The sequence below is a fragment of the Lytechinus variegatus genome, chromosome 8, assembly GCF_018143015.1.
Source record: "Lytechinus variegatus isolate NC3 chromosome 8, Lvar_3.0, whole genome shotgun sequence".
NCBI classification, from domain to species: Eukaryota; Metazoa; Echinodermata; class Echinoidea; order Temnopleuroida; family Toxopneustidae; genus Lytechinus; species Lytechinus variegatus.
The window spans coordinates 26,749,616-26,770,297 of NC_054747.1; the positions used below are offsets into that span (position 1 = coordinate 26,749,616).

The 20,682-nt window shown below is 36.6% G+C and overlaps 3 protein-coding genes and 1 long non-coding RNA gene across 4 annotated transcripts; all 4 read left to right on the top strand.

Annotated features, from left to right (window-relative positions):
• Positions 1 to 8: 8 nt before the first annotated feature.
• LOC121420783 (synaptogenesis protein syg-2-like) lies at positions 9 to 3,445 on the top strand. Its single transcript, XM_041615418.1, has 5 exons — positions 9 to 298; positions 657 to 983; positions 1,562 to 1,900; positions 2,267 to 2,575; positions 3,125 to 3,445. Exons 1-5 carry the CDS (start codon positions 166 to 168, stop codon positions 3,283 to 3,285), a joined length of 1,269 nt encoding a protein of 422 aa, XP_041471352.1. The 5' UTR covers positions 9 to 165; the 3' UTR covers positions 3,286 to 3,445.
• A 2,484-nt stretch (positions 3,446 to 5,929) lies between these two features.
• Positions 5,930 to 9,115, top strand: LOC121419595. The gene is made up of 5 exons (XM_041614052.1): positions 5,930 to 6,017; positions 6,437 to 6,787; positions 7,848 to 8,189; positions 8,455 to 8,763; positions 9,060 to 9,115. The coding sequence occupies exons 1-5, from the start codon at positions 5,957 to 5,959 to the stop codon at positions 9,113 to 9,115; spliced, it is 1,119 nt and encodes a 372-aa protein (XP_041469986.1). The 5' UTR covers positions 5,930 to 5,956.
• Positions 9,116 to 11,001: 1,886 nt separating this feature from the next.
• LOC121420824 lies at positions 11,002 to 12,903 on the top strand. Its single transcript, XR_005970842.1, has 3 exons — positions 11,002 to 11,304; positions 11,891 to 12,223; positions 12,827 to 12,903. It is a non-coding gene; the product is annotated as an uncharacterized LOC121420824 (long non-coding RNA).
• Positions 12,900 to 14,726, top strand: LOC121420823. The gene is made up of 3 exons (XM_041615455.1): positions 12,900 to 13,162; positions 13,483 to 13,791; positions 14,055 to 14,726. The coding sequence occupies exons 1-3, from the start codon at positions 13,114 to 13,116 to the stop codon at positions 14,411 to 14,413; spliced, it is 717 nt and encodes a 238-aa protein (XP_041471389.1). The 5' UTR covers positions 12,900 to 13,113; the 3' UTR covers positions 14,414 to 14,726.
• Positions 14,727 to 20,682: the final 5,956 nt, after the last annotated feature.

Below are 20,682 nucleotides of genomic sequence, written 5' to 3' on the forward strand. Positions count from 1 at the left end.
GGCGATAATATAACTCTTGTTTGCGCCTTTACGTCCCCGTCCAAACATCATGTTCTATCATGGCTTCGTGTGGAAAACAGAAACGCGGTCATAGCAAAGGATAAAGGTGACGGGACAGAACCTACATACGAGAAAGACATTTCAGATGCTTCGAAGTACAGTTTGATGTCTGATTCTTCCAGCGGAAACCTGACAATAAGTTATCTAGGGGTAGATGACAGCGGCAGTTATCGCTGCTTGGTTGCCACCAGGGCTGATGCATTTCATAGTTCATTTGAACTAAAGGTACTGTCACAAGGTAAATATTTTCCATCATATATTTTCTTGATTTGATTTTCTGAATGTGGTTAATAGTTTGAAAGAAATAATAGATCCATTCGTATTAATCACACGAAATAAAAAAATATATATAACAACGCAATATTCAACCATCGCAATGTTCACCAAAAAATGACAATGGTATGGAAAACCGGATCATTATTACGCACGTCGAGTCTCGCATATCACTGCGTAACGAATTTGATTCACTACTGAAAATAATTTAAAGAGAAGGTAATTAACACGAAAATGTTGACTTAGTAACGTTTTATTTGTTAGCTTACACTAAATTTTACATATAGATAAACATTTCCATGACTATTCTCTTTAACATTCAGTCACACCTAGTTCGGTGGTGATTACAGACAACCGCTTTGACTACACTGATGGAGAATCAGTAACCCTTACACTTGGCCAAACCCACAACCTAACATGTACAGTCCAAGGTACTAGACCACCTCCAGAACTCAAATGGAAAAATCCTGAAGGAGTAGCGATTGGAATAGAAGATCAGATCAACACCGTTGAGGGTGATTCTTACACTTCTTGTAAAGGTGTTTTTATGAGACCATCTAGACATGATGATGGGAAGGTTTTAACTTGTGCTGCTTTACATCGGGGGCTAGATCGGAGTCTCAATACAACCGTACGTTTAGAAGTTCAGGGTAAGTGTGTTTAACATAAAGGGTCATTTGCTCCGTCACAAACAACTACCCCCCCCCCCCCCCACACACACACATCAAATATTGTGTTTGGTAATATTACGTGTTGACATTGTGTATATGAAACTGAACATCAGGACCCTTTGTTCAATTTATCCATTTTAAATGACGGATGATTCTTTCAGCAAATTTGACCATGTTCATATCTTCGTGCTGGAAATGTTCGATTGTCTTTTAGTGATCTTCACTCTTTGTACGACCAAATTTAAAAATATCTGTACGTTTCTAGAAATAGAAATGACCGCCCTTTCATGTCCCTGTATTGTCAGAAGCCTTTTAACCTTTCAACCTAAACATTTTTAATGAAAATTACCATGCCGTCTAGAGATGTTTTGACATTCAACACTATTTAAAGCATTTTATAGGGAGACACCGAATCAGAAAGTGAGGGACAAAGAAAAAAAAACGATCGACTATTTTCATATACACCCATGTCTAAGAAGGGAAATTAAGAAACAAAAATCAGTTCTGCTGCATTTTATTTAAGTGGATTAAATAATTTTGTTTTGTGTCATTTCTAGTTTCGCCTAGTTATCTGTTGCTTACAACGTCTAATAAAGTTACGATCTCAAAGGCTGGAATAAGAAGCGTGACTGTTTTTGAAGATACAGTGACATCATTCAACTGCACAAGTGTAGGATCTCGGCCGACAGCAGTTATATCATGGTCTGTTGGGTTGGATGAAGATCCCGGTAGGACGACCTCTACGTCGAAAACAAATCTGGGTGACCAAAGTTTACGCGACACAGAGTCTTTTCTTCTGCTGAATCCAATGAGGAGTCACCACTATCAATATCTTCGGTGTGTGACTACTGTTGGTATAAACCAACGTCATACAGAGTTAATGGTCATGGTCAACGGTAGGTATCCGTAATGTCTTAAGCCATGCACAGATTCAATGCACATTAAACGATACTTATTGGAAAGCCAGCGACAAAATCCCATTTGATAATTAAGTAGCAAATGCAAGGCGTTTTGATACATGTGCAACATAGTCGTATTGTTTTCTATGCAGATTATTATTATTTAATCTTTTAGAAGAGAGATCGAATTTTTAATATTTCCAAGCCGTTGGTTAATGCAACCGACTTTTTTCGATTATTGTGTTATGTCGTAATAACAATTCAATGTAATCATTTTTAGATAAGATTTTGGTGTTAATACATTGTTTATAAAGAAATATTGACCGTTCCTGCTTAACGTATTTGATATCAACAATTTTCCAGGGCCATCTGATCCTCCTATTCTCGATGGAACACAAAGCTTACAGGATGGTGTATCATCTAAAGTCACTTGTACAGCAAACAATGGTTACCCAGAACCAACCTTCCAGTGGTATCTTGAAGCAAATAATGTCACCGGCAAATCTAAATTACAATCCTCCTTGAATAAATATCATCGGTTTGACGCCAAAAGTATCCTCAAACTCACCCCGACGAAAGATGATCATGGAAGATCTATAGTCTGTCAGGTTTTTCAACCAAACGATGCATATATGAAGCCTCAAAGGGTTAATGATGTTCTTCATGTTCTTTGTAAGTCTCATCGATCGATCAATTTTCATATAGCAGGTCGATCATTTAGTATTACAAGTCAACTTCATTATTCTACCTTCGTATTGCTTAGTGCAACGAGTACATTTCAAGCATGCCTCGTTTTCCCATAATAAATAATGCTACATCACTTTTTAATAAAAACTCAAGGTTTCACATTGGTTGCGGTCAATGGTTGACTTTACACAAAAATCCGAATCATTTAAATTCTTATTTTTTATCAAGATTTTTAAATACTCAAAATTATTCAATTATTATATATATTATATTAGAAAATGTGTTAGCTTAATAAGCGTAACTCCGATTGAATTCAACACAAAACCTAGCGGCATAATAATGTGAAAAAGATGGCATTAATAACCATGACGTCTTCATTCATTCCTCTTGATTATGGTCTTAAAATTTGGAAGAAAAAAGTACACTCCTTTACATGTAGTATAACACGCGATATTCAACAAAAATCATTTTCCCTGACCTTGGTGACTCCGCAATCTTTCATTATTTAATCACATTATTCTTTGCATTTTTTAGACCCTCCAGTCATTGTGGACTATTCTGTTCGTCGTGTACCCGGTATTCAAGGCATCGTTATTGCCATTCTCACATGTAGATCGGATAGTAGACCAAAAGCCTCAATAACCTGGTTCTTCAATGGTACTGAACTCATCAACAGCACCTGTCATCAGATTTAGTACAGGAATCTGTTCTTTACTTTCTTTTTATAATTGCTGTTTCGTCCCTTTCGAGCCGTTATAGAGATTAATTCATCTTGCTCTACTTTTTATGGCGTTTGTCTACAAACAAACGCATTAGTTTCATGTGTAAATAGTTTTATGTAAAAACTTGTAAAATTTGATAGATGACATTGTATTTGAAAAGATCTAGTAAATGCGAACTATTCTGAATTAACGTCAGGATTGTGAATGCGACGAAATTTTGAATAGTAAAATTGGTATAGACATAACTGTATATTTAAAGAAATGTCAGAAGGCTCCTATCCACAGTAAAAAAATAAATTCGGGGGGGGGGGTCTTCAGCAGTGCAAATGGTGAGTAAATCGTCAGTGGGAGCGTGTTGGGAATGCGCAAAGCATTTCGAGGGGTCATGTTCTTTTTGCATGTGAGAACCTACCCTCATTGTGGTTTTACGACACACAACATAGGATTATTTTCAATAAATCACACAACTTCATACTTCTAATGCTTCGAATTTATTATAAATTGATCGTCTTTTTGTCATATTTGTTGTTTAAACTATTATGTATTTTCCATCCAGTATATTAATTTATCTAAAATATATAGACCCATTATATCAACGTAAGGTGCGATATAAAAAATCATTGCCATGTAGCCTTCCCCTAAAAAAGAATATAACTATGTATTTTTATCCATTAATGAAGTACTAACTATCAAAATGATATCACATATTTCTTTACACATGGTATGTTGCTCTCTTGAACGCACTATACAAAGTTAAAACGCTGTTTAAGATTTTATACAACACTGTCTACTATATGAACCTTACAGAATTTGTTTAACCGTTTAAACAATTATGTTTAACTTATTGAATATTAGATATTGAAAATTTGTTGCTAAGATTTAAACACTTTTTAAACTGTTTTAAAAATTACTGTAAGGTTCATATAGTAAACAGCCTTGTATAATTCTTTTTTACTGTGTACATATACAGCTTATCTACGGTAGATGTGAACTAAGCGAATTGGTGTTGTGCCTTTTTTTATTTGCCTTTATCTTTTTGAAGAGATTGATTTTAGCTATGAAATAAAGCCATATGAGTTAACATGCGTTACTGTGCATATAAATATATATATAAAAACATTATGAGTTGGTGGGTAGAAATGCAATGCGGGCAGTGCATTAAAACGGCATGCCATTGACAAATCATTGGGAAATTGGATAAATGCGATATTTGCAAAATGCCAATTGACTTGCGTAATATAATCTGTCCGTCATGAGAGGCCGTCGGACTAATGCGATAAAAGTTCTGACAGCACAAATTTTACCGAACTCGTGATCGTTGTTCACTTCGGGTCGTCGTAGTTCTCGTTTCTAAAATTCCCAATTCCTAGACTATCACCAAGTCTCTTGATTGCTAAACCAAAATAATAAACTGTGTGAAATTACATGTTTCAAAGTGAAAACACGCAGTTTACTTCCGGTTGGTTAGTCTACTAACTATTGCTTTTTTTTTATTGGACCTCCCAGACATTCCCACGTCTATTTCATAACACCCTTGGCATGCAGCCGAGTGAAAGACTTGAATCCCTTCTCTGTTCTGAGATTAGATATGATTTTCCCATGATTTGTCAAGGGAAAACTTGTCAAGGTCGCTTTTACATAAGGTGGGTGGCCAGTGCACCACCATCGAAGGTGATTTTTTTTTGCTTCTTAATACATGAATTAAACCCTTTTCATCCTGTTGTTGTTTCATCTTCTTTTGACGCATGTCTGCACAGTGGGTTGGTGGACAAGCAGTGCGGGAGATTTCTTTAGATGCATGATCTTTTAGACGAGTGCCAAGTGTGCCCCATTAGGTGTGGCATTCAATATATCTATTATTTGCTCTTTTATACAAACCTTGTTTCTTCGGCTTATTTTGACGTACATGTATACCTGTAGAGTGCCTTGTACACTCCAGTGATATGATGGACGCGAGTCGATTTAAACGGGCATTGTTAGATTCACATCGTATTTTTTAAGAAAAATAAAATATTCTAGGTTTCATCATACACCTCCTACAATGCGACATGTACCAAAGCCTTTAGCAGCATGAGAATCAAATGTTATTCGGATAAAATCGTATAATTCTATAATATTTATTTGGACCATGTATTCAATAAAGGGTTCGTTTAAGACTTGAATAACTTGTGACCACGGGTACGACCGTGCCGCTGCGAAGCAAATGCATTAGCGCTTGACGGATGACCCTATTTCCCCTAAAAAGTACACTTGTTTTGCGGGTCCAGTCTTGCCTCAGTTTACATAAGAGAACCTTCAGTAACTTCCGATAAAATCTAATGAAAAACATAAAGCCTATCTGAATAAGAATGAACACAATTCATTGATACCTCTAAAGCTATGATTTTTTTTAATGAAATTAGCTTTTCCTGATTCCTGACTGAAAGAGCGCCATCTCATTCTAATGAACTTCCTTGAAGCTTGTGAAACCGATTTGCTATTAGATACTACAATGACTTAAATGTCATTACTCACCGGCCAATACTCCAGAATGCAGTGGCTCTCAGTTTCATATTTTTTTTTCATTTCCCCGTTGCTTTTTTATTCTTTATCAAGCATTTTACTTCATAGATTTGTCGAAACTGTTTGTGTCGCTGGCTGAACAATGATGGTCATTCCCGGAGAAATTGTTTTCCTGTTTCTTGGCCTTATCATTTCAAACTTTGGTAAATCTCTTCATTCTTTATATTTTCAAACCGCTGTCGATGTGGGAACTTAGAACATTATAAGTATGCGTGTGTTACTGAATTTGATTTAAAAAAAGGATGATTACATGCAAACTTGTGAGAGGATGTTGTTAGCCTTTTAAGGAGTATAACTCGGACATGTATAGTTAGTGCATGTAAAAAAAATGTGTTAGTAAAAGAAGAAGAGAATTATCCCTCTTTTCAGCGAAGGATGCTTTCTAGTAAAAGTGAAATCTATCCATATAAATTGTTTATAGTTTTGTAACAAGTTTCTCATTTAATGGAAGAGTTGAATACATAACTGATCCAAACGTTAGCCCACGGAGGATTGAACATTCATGGTTAGACATTTTCTAGGGTTTGTTCCATCAAATTCCCGTTTTCTTTCAACAATACAGGACACCATGCATTTCAAGTGTCTATCCAGACAAACAACTCCTTTCCAGTAATCGGGCAAGATTTCACCCTGGTCTGTTCCTTTACACCTCAAACCAAATATCGGCGATTGATTTGGACCAAGGGCAGCAACATCCAAGTAGCATCTCATACATGTTGGAAGAATGATTACTGCTCTTATGGCATTCGTTCGTCATCGAAATTCAGCTTTTTAGCCGATACTTCCACCGGAAATTTAACAATAATAAGGCTTGACGAAAATGATGGAAATATATACCGCTGCCTATTACGTAGTACGGACGGGACAGTGAGTGCTGGATCAGCTAGCAAGCAAGTGAGGCCATTGATAGCAGGTATGTTCGGACATTACATGGGCTTTAAAAAAATTAACATTATGGGTTGGCATTGAAAAAAAATCGTATGGTAATGTGTTATACGTTTTCTATGGGATAATTCGTAAAACGAATGCCACGGTGTAACCATGTCTTACACTTAATTCCAAATAACTTCACTGACGAACTGTCCTTAACTTCGTCCTGTCTCCTAAACACGATTCTTATATTTATCACGATCATAATGTTAATGTTTTATCGGCGCTCAAAACTTTGCGCGCTGGATTAACCAATACAAATAATTCAAAACAATTTAAAGCATAAAGTTAATCATTTTTAAAACGCACAAAACAAATATTCTTCCCAATCGATTGATCATTTTGAAGTGAATCGCAGGTAGACATTCATGACCAGTGTATCTTATGAAGGACAAGGGGGTTTAGATCCAGAGGCAGCGGAAAATCAGGCTCGCAAAAAGAAAGTGGAGGGGCACATTTTGTCTGCCAAACAATAGGTGCCCCTCCACTTTCCTTGCATGAGTCTGACGTTCCGCAGAATCTGTTTTGGTCACTTTGTAAAACAACGTGCATCATGCGCATAATAACGCCATAAACCTCGGATTCGTAAAATCACGCAACGTATATGCCTAACATTCGGAGGGAAATAAGGAAATTAAAACTATGATATGCATGAAAGCACGATACAGACTGAATCTAGATTTAAACATTCGTCCTTGCTATGTCTAGCAGGCGTATGGGACAAGCTTAAAGTTTGTCATTGACAAAATTTATCCAAGATTGTTCAAGATTAATCCAATAGGAATATCGGCGGTCATGATTAGATCAAAAACCCTCTCCATGCATTGGTGTGATCGATATGGCGGGGCATTCTTGGACACGACCGTCTCACAAAGACCGATACAAGTGAAGCTCATGAACGCATCACAGTTGTACTGTTCTCTGATTTTTTTTCTGTTTGGCTTAGGGCTAAAATACATGCAGCCATATGAAATGATGAAAGTAAAAATAATGATTTTGGTGGTTATCGGTCAGAAGTTCTTTCTCTCTCTCCTTAAATCTAGTTCCTCCTTCAAGAATGATGATCTTTCTAACTGGAAGTGGAACTGAATCTATGCAAACAGTCCTGAACGTGCAAGAAGATTCACCGACTTCAATCACTTGTAAGACAATTGCCTCATTCCCAGCGACTGAGCTACTGTGGACAATAATTAGTAACGATACCAGTATCTCCATAAACGGAAACCTTTCAAAGACGCGTAATGTTATGGATGATACTTTAATTGACACCGAAAGTAGCATCACAATACACCCGGAGAAGACGGACCATGGGAATTTAATTCAATGCTATATATCTCTGGACGGGGTCTTTGTCGGCATACTGACAGCCACTTTAAGGGTCATTGGTAAGTAATAAATTCCATCGCATTAATACCACAAATGTTGAAATGAGAAAGTCTGAAAGATGTTATTACGATCCTATATTATTAAAACTACTTCCATATTGTAGTTATCAAAACTTTTCATTTTAACACAGTTCATTGGTTCAATCAGAAGTTGATGTTATCTCTAGGCTTCCCCTGTCGATTAGTAGAAATATCATTATAAATTACATACAAGTAAAGTTGTATTATTCTCATAAATTTCTTATATTTGTGTTTGTCTGAAAAGGCCTACCAGATTACATCATAATGACAGTATCGAAGGAACTGCATGACGGCATGGAAACCAATATAACTTGCAGAGCTTTTAATGGATACCCTAAACCTCTAATCCATTGGTACATCGGAACAAAAAACGTGACAGAAAATTCATCGCTGAGTTCTTCAGGGAATCCAGCTCATCGCTATGATACTACGAGTGCACTGTCACTTATACCATCGAGGTTCCACCATGGCAAACTTTTGATTTGCCGGGCAATTCAACCTATGATACCCGGAAGGCGGTCAGTGAATGAGAGCATGTTTCTAGACGTATTATGTATGTTATCAAATAAATTGATGTTATTATCAAACAATCAAAATTTGGGTAAATCAATTTATGTTTATCAAACTGTCAAAACTTGCGACACAAGGTTATACAAATATTCATGGACCGGCAAAAGGTACACAGAGTTGATTCCAGAAATCGATAATCTAGGTCAAAACGCGTATTCGGGATTCTGCGAAGTATCAGCGTCGGAATACTTAAGTGCTCAAGATTAAGTGCTAAAAGTAGTATACTTACCCATAACTCTGTAAAATATCCCTTCCCAACTCTCTACTTTAAATGCTTAGCTATTCCGGATCCATTTTCTCGGCTCATCGTCGACCAGAACCAGACGACATCTTAAACCGTTCTTTGTTTGAAAAGAACAAGGACGAGTTAAAGGTCAACAAAGGGTAGAATCAGTAAGCATTTGAAATTGGTCATTGTCCATTTTCTTCACTGTCCAAGTCAGATATTACTGTTCATTTCATTTCGTAACGTTTTTATGTTGTCCTAACTCTGAAAAGAAAAATTATCTACTTTGCTTGTGTTTCATCCTTTGCAATTGATCTAAAATATGATTGATCTTCTTTGTTGTCTATTGATCATCGCATAAAAAATAGGTTTCAGCCTCGCATTACCCTTTTTTCAAACTTGTTTACACCCTATAACGATGTTGTCTGTTTCATCGAAGTCTATTTTTCAGTCTAATAAATATTTTGTACTTCATCATACGTAACTGTTCTTATATTCTCTGTTTTTTCGGCATCAGTGACCTGCGTCCTAGAGTGGTTTGTCATTTGTAGAAACGTAAGTTGAGTAATGTGAGAGGAAAATAGATGATATCGCGCTTCTACAATTTGTATAAGAGTATAAGAGGATTAAAATAAAGTCCAAACAGTAATGTTCTTTATTCATGGACTATTTGCTTTAAAAAAAATATATATTTAAAGCATGATGATACACAGCTGATTTACGGTAGATCTGAACTAAGCGAATTCATTTTTTGGTGTTCTTGATTTTGTCTATTTTTGGAAAAGTTTCATTATAGATGTAAAATTGGGGTGTGTGAGTATATGATGCTCTGCACAATAATATAATAGAAATAATGCACATGACATTGTACGTGGGTGGAAATGCAGTATGCGCGAGGTTTTTTGAGAAAAGGTGATCTTCTAGGAGAGTTCGCAATGCGCGCTATGAAATATTCGTTCCTGCATTTCATTACGTAGAAAAATTGTCCCGTTCTCTTTTTATCGTACATCCAAATCTAAACGATTCCTTGTACATTTCCTGTCGAGGAAATTCATGAACATAAAATGTACAATAGGTTGGCGGCCAAAAATAAATAAAAGAATGACCCTTTTCCTTCAGAATTACACTTGCTTTTCACCTTCATCTTGGAGAATGCCAGAATATATAATTACCTTCATTCAAATAAGCACAATGCTTCGATTACCTCCATAGCCATTTATTATTTTTTAAAGAAAGTAATTTGCCATGAACGATAGCAGTAAGAGCGCCAACACTTGCTAAAAGATTGTAGCTTATAGCTACATTGTCGCTTTCTTAGTTATGAAACCGACTCGGTATTAGATACCACAAAGCCTACAACGTCATAAATCACCAATCGATACTCTAAAGCAGTAAATATATATTTGTCTTATTGTAAGTTTACATATTTTCTCCCATGTCAATCACTTTGCTCGCACTCGTAGTCAGCTGCCGTGAACTGAAGACTAACTTGCCATTGTGTTGATACCGTTATATGCTGGATGATGTTGGTCATTCGTGGAGAAAATATGTTCGTGTTTCTTGGTATTATCGCTTCAATAATAGGTAAACTTATGCATACCTATTTACTTTTCTAAAGTAGTGAATTGGGAACTGGAAGATAAATGTCATTAAGTTGTGTATATATAGTTGTAGGTCTGGTTAATAAAAAAAACGTGCATACCACCTTGATGCTGTCTAAGCATGGATAATTTATAAATGTTGTCAGTATCTGATCGTTTCAATTTCTAAATTCTTGACACGAATGACAATACAATTATTTATAGGAAAGACTGACTAACCATCAATATTACCATCACTGGCGACGACAGTTTCTTAATTGCGTTGCCTGTTAAGTTTTCCTTCAACTGTTCAAAGGGCAAATAACATCAAAAACGTAATTTATGTTAATCTCACAAGCTTAAAGTCACGTTTTTCTTCAATCATACAGGATACCATGCTTTTGAAGTCTCTATCCAGACGGACTCTCTTCCAGTCATCGGCGAAGAATTCACCCTGTTATGTTCTTTCACACCTCAAACCAGCTATCGGCAAGTGCTTTGGACCAAGGGCAGCAACGTCCATTTGGCCTATCATTTCTGTTTGATGAACCTACCCTGTAGGCATTATGTTCGGTCCGCATCGAAATACACCTTTGTAGCAGACCATGCCGGTGGAAATTTAACAATCAAAAAGCTTGATGAGAATGATGGCGGCGAATACCGTTGTTCATTAAGCAGGACAAGTGGAAACGAGATTTCAGGATCAGCTAGCCAACAGGTTATTGCATTATCCCGACGTATGTTGATCAATTTTAAATGAATGTCCATACGCATGTGATTTCTTTTGCAGAATTTTTTGTTGTTGTTGGTTCAACATGTCTAAATACATACCCAAAAATTCAAGAGAACATGCCTCTGATAATAACAAAGTAATTATACTATGTGGTACGTCTTAATCATTTTCTTCTTAGTGTGTGTGTGTTTGTGAGTATTCGATATCAACCAAATAACTTTTTTCAGTAATTTTACTTCACGCATCTAAGGAGGGGAGAAAGTTGGCACTGAAATTTACTTGAACGAAATTACATTTTCCATGCTCTATTGAGATGATAATTTCCCTCATAATTACTTTCGATATTACTTTCTTTATTAATTTTTATATCTTTTTACTTGTTTAATGTATTTTTAAACAATTTTAATGTACTGTGCCTTAGGCAGCAAGATCTTCACTAAATAAAAATAGCTGAAAGCCCTCCACCGCCGATAGCACTGAGGTAGATTATATGAAGTTGAGAAATTAAACAAGATAGGAAGTAAGAAAAGATGGCTTTTCTCCTTTTATCATTCTTTTTTCCTGTCATAAGATCCACCGAATAGGATTATTATCAATGAACGAAGAGCAAGTTGTTACTTCTTTAAGAACTTATCTATAACGGTAAAAGCTGGAGAGACATACAGCATCAACTGTGAAGCAACGCAAGCAAGGCCTCCCGCAGGACTGAAATGGGAAATACCAGGTGGCATTGCTGTTGCTCTTCAAGATCAGTCTCATTTCGTACAAGACAACTTTTACATCTCTCGGAGACATTTAACGATAACACCGTCCAGAAATGACCAAGGAAAGATTATTAGCTGCATTGCATCACACCCAAAGCTAGAAAGTGACCTTCAATGCTCAATCATCCTGAATGTCCAAGGTATGTATTACGTAGATTTAACTTTAACTTTTAAAGCAGATACGAACCAATAGCACCATCTCGAGTCCCCAACTACTCAAACCTGGCCATTTTTCTTGCCGATAATGCTAGTGTACTCTAATAATATAGACCCACTTGAACGATAACATGCTAATTAACTACTCAATACACTTATACCGCAATAATTATGTTACCAAGTAGCAAAACACTAAATTTTTCTCTCAAAATATTTTAGTTTCTCTTTACAAATACAATTATAGGTCCATGTATTCTCTGTAGTAGAAGAAGATGTCTGTAAAAATGTATATTTTAAAACTATGTATTTATAACACACAGCCAATGAGAGACCACATATAGTTAACTACCCCTTTAGGGTTCCATGTCCTTACATGAGTCAATTTCTGCCATTTAGATATGTTTCAGTTACCTTGTTTGCTCTTTACCACGTTCGAATGATCGATCACTACTTCGTCTCATGCAATATTTAGTACGAACATAATCATGTCTAGTCGATAGCCCCCCCCCCTTCCCTCCTCCATTTCTTTTTCTCGCCGTCTTGCTATTTCGCTTTCCGTCACCCCTTTTTTTTCTTCTATTTTGTAGTTTGGCCTAAGAATGTGTTACTCTTTACAACTAGAGGTAACCGGTCTCAGTTGACGGACATATACGTTCAAGAGAATTTACCGACATCAATCACGTGTAAAAGTATTGGATCATTCCCAGCAGTAGAACTACCAGTGTCTCTTTCTTATGGCTCTGACATTATTCCCATCACAAATTCTTCAAAGACTTCTAGTCAATTTGATGAGAATTTGTTCGACACTGAGACTACGATCGAAATATATTTGACCAAAACTGACCACGGAAAATACATTCAATGTTTTGCATTCATGGAAAAAGAACTTGTTGGCTTGAAATCTGCCAAATTAGTAGTTTATGGTGAGTATCATAAACAAATATAATCTATATATGTCAATATTCCTATAAATTACATCACCTCAAAGTGCATTGACACATAGATACTCCATGTCAGAGTAAAGAGCTAAGCAAGCAGGGTGTGTCTACTAATCAGCTAAAATTCATGAACCCCATAACTGAATCTACCAACAGTGTTATCAATTCAATGCCATCTACTTCATCTGAACAAAGAACTTTAGTTTGTCATGCTGATTTTTTGAAAAGCTGCATAACTGCACCAAAGCAGTATTATTATTCATATTGCTTCACTCGAAACAATTGTTCTTCTCTTCTCATGCAAGGCCTACCAGATGACGCTAATATTACCATTCCTGTCGATCTGCACGAAGGTATGGAAACAAATGCAACATGCAGAACATCTAATGGATACCCACCCCCTCTCATTCATTGGTATATTGGATCAAGAAACCTGACAGATAATTCATCGCTTAAGTCTTTATTGAATAGAGCTAATCGATATGATTCTCTAAGCACTCTGATCTTCGTACCAAACAGGTTTGATCATGGAAAACGTCTTCTCTGCCAGGCAGTCCAACCTGAAACATTCTTGTTTCGTTCAGTGAATGACAGCATGGTTCTAAACATATCGTGTGAGTATTACATAAAGGAGCATAGACCTGAATTGCTTATACTCATGTCTTCATGAAAGTTTAATTTGTATTTAATATTGTTTTTCCTTTCTCTTTTAAAAAAGACAGCGGGTTGTGGACGACTAGATAGAAATTCTGTTAATGCTATTTCCTTTTGAAAACTGTCCATTGTACATTGGAAGGTAGCATATCAGACACGGAAATGCTCGAAATGCATTATAAAATAACTCTTTATTTCAAAAAATTTACTCTCTGTTTGCTAGACGGCCCGATTGTATCCATTTCTTCTCGACGACTTATCGAGAAAGGGGTACATGTCGGTTTTGTATTCAAATGTACGTCAGATGCCAATCCTCTTGCTTTCAAAGTCCAATGGATCTGTGACTGTACAGAGCTCCAAGGCTGCCACAATACATCGTTCAACAACACTCTGTTAGAAGGTGGAACTGTTACCTCAACTGATTTAGCAATTGGATATACCCCATCTAAATATTCATGTGAGTTCAAATGCATCGGTATTTCTACATTTGGCGAGGGAACTGCAGTCTTAAAGTCGACGTTTTACGGTAAGAAGAACATTTCGTTTCTATTCATTTCCCATATCATAGCCTATCACTTGTGAGTCATGTTTACTCTGTGTTCACTACCCATAATTGCTGCAAAGCGAGGATTTAGTGTCCGCTTCCACACATATTTGCCCGACTCGTCTGCGTCATCAAGTCCTGCAATTATTCATATATAATCATCAATTATTCACAATGGTAAATTCTAGTAAATCGGGACGAGTTTCATTGTGCATCTATTATCCCCTTACGATAATATCCAGCCATCCCGGATCCACCTTCTCGGCTCATTGTCGACCAGAGTCAGACAACATCTTAAACCATCTTCGTTGTCAAAGAACAAGGACAAGTTAAAGCTCATCAAAGAGGCGAATCGGCAATATTTTTTTTCAACTATCAAATGAAGTATCCCGTTCCAAGGAGTCAGGTGTCACTGTTAACGTTCATCCCCTTCCATCACTATTTTACATGGTAATATTTTTTTTTTCCTTTCTTTCCTTTTCAATTGATTTAAAATATTACTTTTTCTTCCTTGATGTCAATTGATCGTAAGAAATCAAAGTCTACTTTCCTCATTTGATGACATCTTTTTTGTTCCAATGAGATTTTCATCCTCCTGTATTTTTTTTCTTTTAATGGAATTTATTTATTTTAGTCTAATAAACGTAAGTTCATATTCTTTTGGAAAGCTTCCTTATACGTTCTCGTAAGTTGTTTTATATTATCTGCTTCCGTTTCCTTTCGACATCATTAATCAGTTCACTTGGGTGGTCAGTCAACTTACGTTGCTTAACGTGAGAGAAGAGATGATGTCACGTCTCTATATACACTTTGAATACGAGTATGAGCAGATGAAACTAAATTCTAGTCAGACATGTCAATGTATAGGCTATCAAATGCGCCTCATCAATTTCTTTACATGTACATGAAGTATGTTCCTCTCTTAAACGCACTAAGCATACATTGTACAGACGATCAACGGTAGATATGAAGTAAGGGAATAGGTGATCTTGATTTATATTTGGAAGAGTTTGATTCTAGCATTGAATTTGGAATATCTAAATATGTGTTGATCTGCACAATAAACTACAAATAATACATTCAATTTTGTGCGTGGGTGGAAAAGCAGATTTACATGAAGATTAAAGAGAAAAGATGCACGGTCCTTTAGGCGAGTTTGAAATGTGCTCCATCAAATGTGCCTACCTTGCTTTTGGTTCTAAGCACAGAATTCGCCTTTTCTTCTCTTGGGTTATTACTGCACAGAGCCATACGCTACCTGAGGTGTGGAGGAAATGCATTACCATTTATGGTGCGAAATAACTCAAGTTGCGCGGAAAAAATAGACAACAAAATGACCCTACTACCTCAGGAATTCACCAGCTATGCGCCTTGAGCTTAAGGAGCGTCCCATAAACAAATTCAAATATATTTCTTTTATCAGAAAACCACAATGCTCTCAATTACAAAGCCAATAATTTTTTCACGCAACAAAATAATTTTTTCATGATCCTAATAGAAAGAGCGCCAGCTCTTGTTAAACAAATTTAGTATGATACCTCCATTGTAAACTGTCATTTGATAAATTTCTTCAGAGATTATGAAACCGATTCGCTATCTCATATAAGAGCGACTACACTTTCATACTTCCCTGTCCGATACTGCTATGCAATATGTAGGTTTACAACTTCTCTCCCATTTTCACGCGCTGGGCTTGCTCTCGTATTCAGCCGTCATATACTGCATATAATTGTCATTGTTTGTGTCCATAACGTAAAGTGATGAATGATGGTGGTTATTCGTGGGGAAATTGTTTCAGTGTTTCTTGGTGTAATCACTTCAATAATAGGTAAGTTAATTTACTTTTCTAAAGTAGTTCAACAAATATTGAGAACAAAAAAAAGTTCAATTGAGAACAGGAACATATGAAATTATGAAAGCAAATTATTGTAGGTCTTATAACTTCAATATAAGATGCATACCTGTGAGATTCTGTCTCATTAATGAATATATAAATTATCTCAGAATATAATCATTTTGGTTTAACACAAAATCGAAAGAATGTTTTGATCATGAACGTACATGAATATCGTTACATTTTTTTAATATGATACACAGAATACCCAGTAAAGGAAGCATCACTGCCGACGACAGTTTATGAAATAACTCCGACATTTACATTGTTCTGTCAAGATTTACTTTAACTGTTCGAAGGACACGTAACGTTTCAAACGTATCTCATATTAACCATCCCACGAGTTCCCTAAAATCATGTTTATTTTCACCCGTGCAGGAAACCATGCATTTGAAGTGTCCATCCAGACAGACTCTCTTCCAATCATCGGTGAAAATTTCACTTTTGTCTGCTCCTTCACACCTGAAACCAGATATCGACGAGTGATTTGGACCAAGGGTGACAACGTCCTGTTGGCCTCTCATTTATGTTCGATGAACCAACCCTGCACATGGCATTATATTCGGTACCCATCAAAATTCAGCTTTTTAGCCGATAGTTCCAGCGGAAATTTAACAATCAAAAAGCTTGACAGAAACGATAGCGGCGATTACTGCTGTTCATTAGGCAGTGCAAATGGGAACGAGATTTCCGGATCAGCGTCAAGCAATTGAAACCATTATTACCAGGTAAATAAGCAATGATATAGAATGCATAAATAGAAAAAAATCCTTGGTTGGACTTAGCTATTTCAATATAAATGTCACGTTTTACCTAATACTCAAAGGGTCGCATTGAAGTAGAGGGCTAGCCGTTTCAGATATTTTATATATTTTTGGGGGGGAAGGGGCAATAGATTTGTTTAAATGTTATTTTAACAAAAGAAATGTAATATTGGATGCACCATTACAAAAAGAGAAAACAATATTCTAAACGTACGTTCTTAATAGGCCTACTTCTATATGTCAAATCCTGTGTTGTGACTGTGATCACTATACCATAGAGTATCCTGATAATACAGTCACTCGGATTGCAAATCAATCAATTTGTGATAAAAAGGTATACCAGTACTGTTCAATACTTTTGTTGCAAAAGTTATCCAAATATAGCACAATACATTCTTGGGGAATAAGCCACAACTGATATTTGATTGCTTTAAACTGATCTCAATCTGCAGGTTCATATTATTCAACGTGATCCCATTTCAGGGAAGAATATGGCACTTGCTGATGATATTCATTGTTCCTTCTGTCATCAGAATCGCCAAAGACGATCTCTATCACTGTTGGAAGGAAGAACCCTCACTGCTTTAACAACATATCTGTAACTGTCGGAAAACAATATGACATCACATGTAAATCATTGTGGGCTAGGCCTTCAGCTGTACTTCAATGGCGTATACCGGAAGGTGTGGCCACTGTCATTCAAGATCAGTCTAATGTCATTCAAGGTAACTTTTACATATCCAGGAAAGCGATAATCATCACACCCTCCAGGAATTACCAAGGAAAGACTCTCAGCTGCAATTAATTTGTTCGACACTGAGACTACCATCAAAATATATCCGACGAATGCGTACCATGGAAAGTATATCCAATGTTATGCCTCACTGGACAGCGAGGTAGTTGGTGTAGTGTGGGTCAGATTGATTGTCTATGGTGAGTATTCAATTTAATTACATCGTCATTTCAATATTCCTATGAATTATAACGATGTATGAACATTCAAACGGCGAGTTTTATTTTTTTTTAAAATAAGGAGAATACTTGTTGGCCTGTGGTAATCAATACTACGAAATTTTATGTATCATAGAGGTTATCATTTATTTGACTGTATCTATTAATCGAATATTTTATTTTGTCACCGAAAAATGGAAATCACGTCCAAGTTACAAATGATACAAAGCAGACTGAATATATTCACATGCAAATATCTTAAACACCCTTTTCATCTTTAAAGGACTACCAGATAATGTTGTAGTGACTAGCCCAGTGGGCCTATACGACGGTAAAGAAGCCAACATTTCTTGCAGAACTTCGAATGGCTACCCAACTCCTCTCATTTATTGGTACCTTGGCTCAAGAAATCTTACAGATAATTCATCGCTGAATTATTCATTAAATTCTGCTGATCGATACGATGGTGTAAGCACTCTGATCTTCTTACCAAGGAGGTTTGACCATGGGAAACATCTTCTCTGCCAGGCAGTTCAACCTAAAACACCCTTGGGTCGCTCAGTGAATGATAGCATGGTTCTGAACATATCATGTAAGTATTCCTTTCAAGAGATATAAAGGTAGTGTACACCTGGATAGATATTTTCTGCATTTGTATTTGTTTTTATATTTTTTCACTTTAGAAAAAGTGGATTTATTACTACCAGGCAGGAAACGGCTAATGGCCCTCTAACCCCCCCCCCCTGTATACAATATTTTTTGTTGTAAATACTGAATAGTCGACCAACGATTACAAAGGCGGCATTTCCTGTTCATTTTTTCATGTTTTAGACGACCCAGTTGCATCAATTTCCCTTCGACGAGTAAACCTGAATGGGATACATGCTGGTTTTGTATTGAAATGTACATCAGATGCCAACCCTCCTGCTTTCATCTTCCAGTGGTTCTGTAACGGAACGGAATTATCTGTTCACCGAAATAACATAACGCTCTACAATACTGTAGTACAGGGTGAAACAGTGACTTCAAGCGAACTTACAATTGGAAACCCCAGTTCAGAAGATCCTTGCGAGTTCGAATGCATCGCTAGTTCCACTTATGGCTCTGGAACTGCAGACTTAAACTCAACATTTTACGGTAAGGAAAACACTTCCCTTTGTTCAGTCTCCATTTGCATCTGCTTCGTGTAAGTAATGCTTCTGTATAATGCATTTTTTATCATTATTCCAAAGATTATTCATTCGACGCACATTCTGTGTCATGTAAGCATTCCAATACGTATAAAGTATTAAGAATCTAATAGTATTAAGTAGTAAATCTAGACTAAATTGTTCCTCGATGTATGTATCATCATCCCTTACGCTAATATCCAGCCACCCCGGATCCACCTTCTTGGCCCATCGTCGACCAGAACCAGACGACATCTTAATCCATCTCCGTTATCAAAGAACAAAGACGAATTAAAGCTCCACAGAGAGTTCAATCGGCAAGCTTTTGAACTTAGTCACTGTCTATTTTTGTTACACGACATACATTTCTTTAGCCTTGTTTCTCCAGTCTCGCAGTATATGTATATCTTTATAGAATGATTCGTAAAACGACAAAGAAATCGATACATTACTGAGTATAGGCAAAGCTAAAAAAAAACCGGTAGAAATATATCGTACTGGTATAATGCTTTCCCTTTTTATAAAAGGAAAGCAAAAACATTTATCCTGGAACCATTGTCAAGGAAATGTAAAAAATATATGGTACATGAATCTTAATCACTTTATATCGCCGAAACAAAAAAGTGTCGAGAGACTGTAAGACAAAGCGATAAACAATCAATTTATCTTTTCGTTTTTTTATTATCAGCTCCACCAAATGGAATATTCATTGCTCCTGGAAAAGGAAACAGATTCTTCTGCAACCACTTCTCTATCACGCATGTACCAGTAATAGCTGAAGGACCAAATACATTCACATGCGAAGCATCGCGAGCAAGGCCTCCAGCAAAACTGCAATGGCGTATACCACATAATATAACCGTTATTCATCAGGATCAGTCGGATGTCATTCGAGACGGATCTTACATCTCTCAGAAAGCTTTTACAATCATACCCTCTAGGAATGACCAAGGAAAGATTCTTAGCTGCATCGCATCACACCCTGAAATACAAAATGACCTTCAGTGCTCAATCAATCTGAATTTTCAAGGTATATTATATTAGAGATGTAAGGTTCTGTATGATCACCCGCATCAAGTTATTCTGTTAGTGTTTGACAAGGTAAAAGTATTGCCATTATCTAGGTTCAACAAGACACTGAATGTTGCCTTTACAAGAATTGAAGTCATTGTAGACATATATATAATTTTCTGCACACCTAGTTATTAACGCTTTTCTGCCTCTTTCAAATGATCGATCACTACTTCACCTCATAGGGAATTTGGTCCCAGCATCACCGTGTCTACTCGATATAATTGAGTTACTTTAGCAACCCCCTCCTCCCCCGACACCTTTTACTTCTCTTCCTCATCATCCTTTTCCTTCCCTTGCAGTCAACTTTCCTGTTTTCTATTTTGTAGTTTGGCCTTTGAATGTGTTGCTCTTTCTAACTGGAGGTAACCAGACTCGGTTAACATATATCTACGTTCAAGAAGATTCGCCAACATTAATCACTTGTAAAGCTATCGGATCTTCCCAGCAGTGGAACT

What these genes read in the sequence shown, in the direction of transcription:
- LOC121420783 (XM_041615418.1), top strand. Translation starts at nt 166, where the DNA reads ATGTCTGATTCTTCCAGCGGAAACCTGACAATAAGTTATCTAGGGGTA. An exon ending in ACTAAAGGTACTGTCACAAG is followed by an intron (nt 299 to 656) that starts GTAAATATTTTC and finishes TTTAACATTCAG; the next exon opens with TCACACCTAGTTCGGTGGTG. An exon ending in TGATGTTCTTCATGTTCTTT is followed by an intron (nt 2,576 to 3,124) that starts GTAAGTCTCATC and finishes TGCATTTTTTAG; the next exon opens with ACCCTCCAGTCATTGTGGAC.
- LOC121419595 (XM_041614052.1), top strand. Translation starts at nt 5,957, where the DNA reads ATGATGGTCATTCCCGGAGAAATTGTTTTCCTGTTTCTTGGCCTTATC. An exon ending in CCTTATCATTTCAAACTTTG is followed by an intron (nt 6,018 to 6,436) that starts GTAAATCTCTTC and finishes TCAACAATACAG; the next exon opens with GACACCATGCATTTCAAGTG. An exon ending in AGCCACTTTAAGGGTCATTG is followed by an intron (nt 8,190 to 8,454) that starts GTAAGTAATAAA and finishes TTGTCTGAAAAG; the next exon opens with GCCTACCAGATTACATCATA.
- LOC121420823 (XM_041615455.1), top strand. Translation starts at nt 13,114, where the DNA reads ATGGAAAAAGAACTTGTTGGCTTGAAATCTGCCAAATTAGTAGTTTAT. An exon ending in TGCCAAATTAGTAGTTTATG is followed by an intron (nt 13,163 to 13,482) that starts GTGAGTATCATA and finishes TTCTCATGCAAG; the next exon opens with GCCTACCAGATGACGCTAAT. An exon ending in CATGGTTCTAAACATATCGT is followed by an intron (nt 13,792 to 14,054) that starts GTGAGTATTACA and finishes TCTGTTTGCTAG; the next exon opens with ACGGCCCGATTGTATCCATT.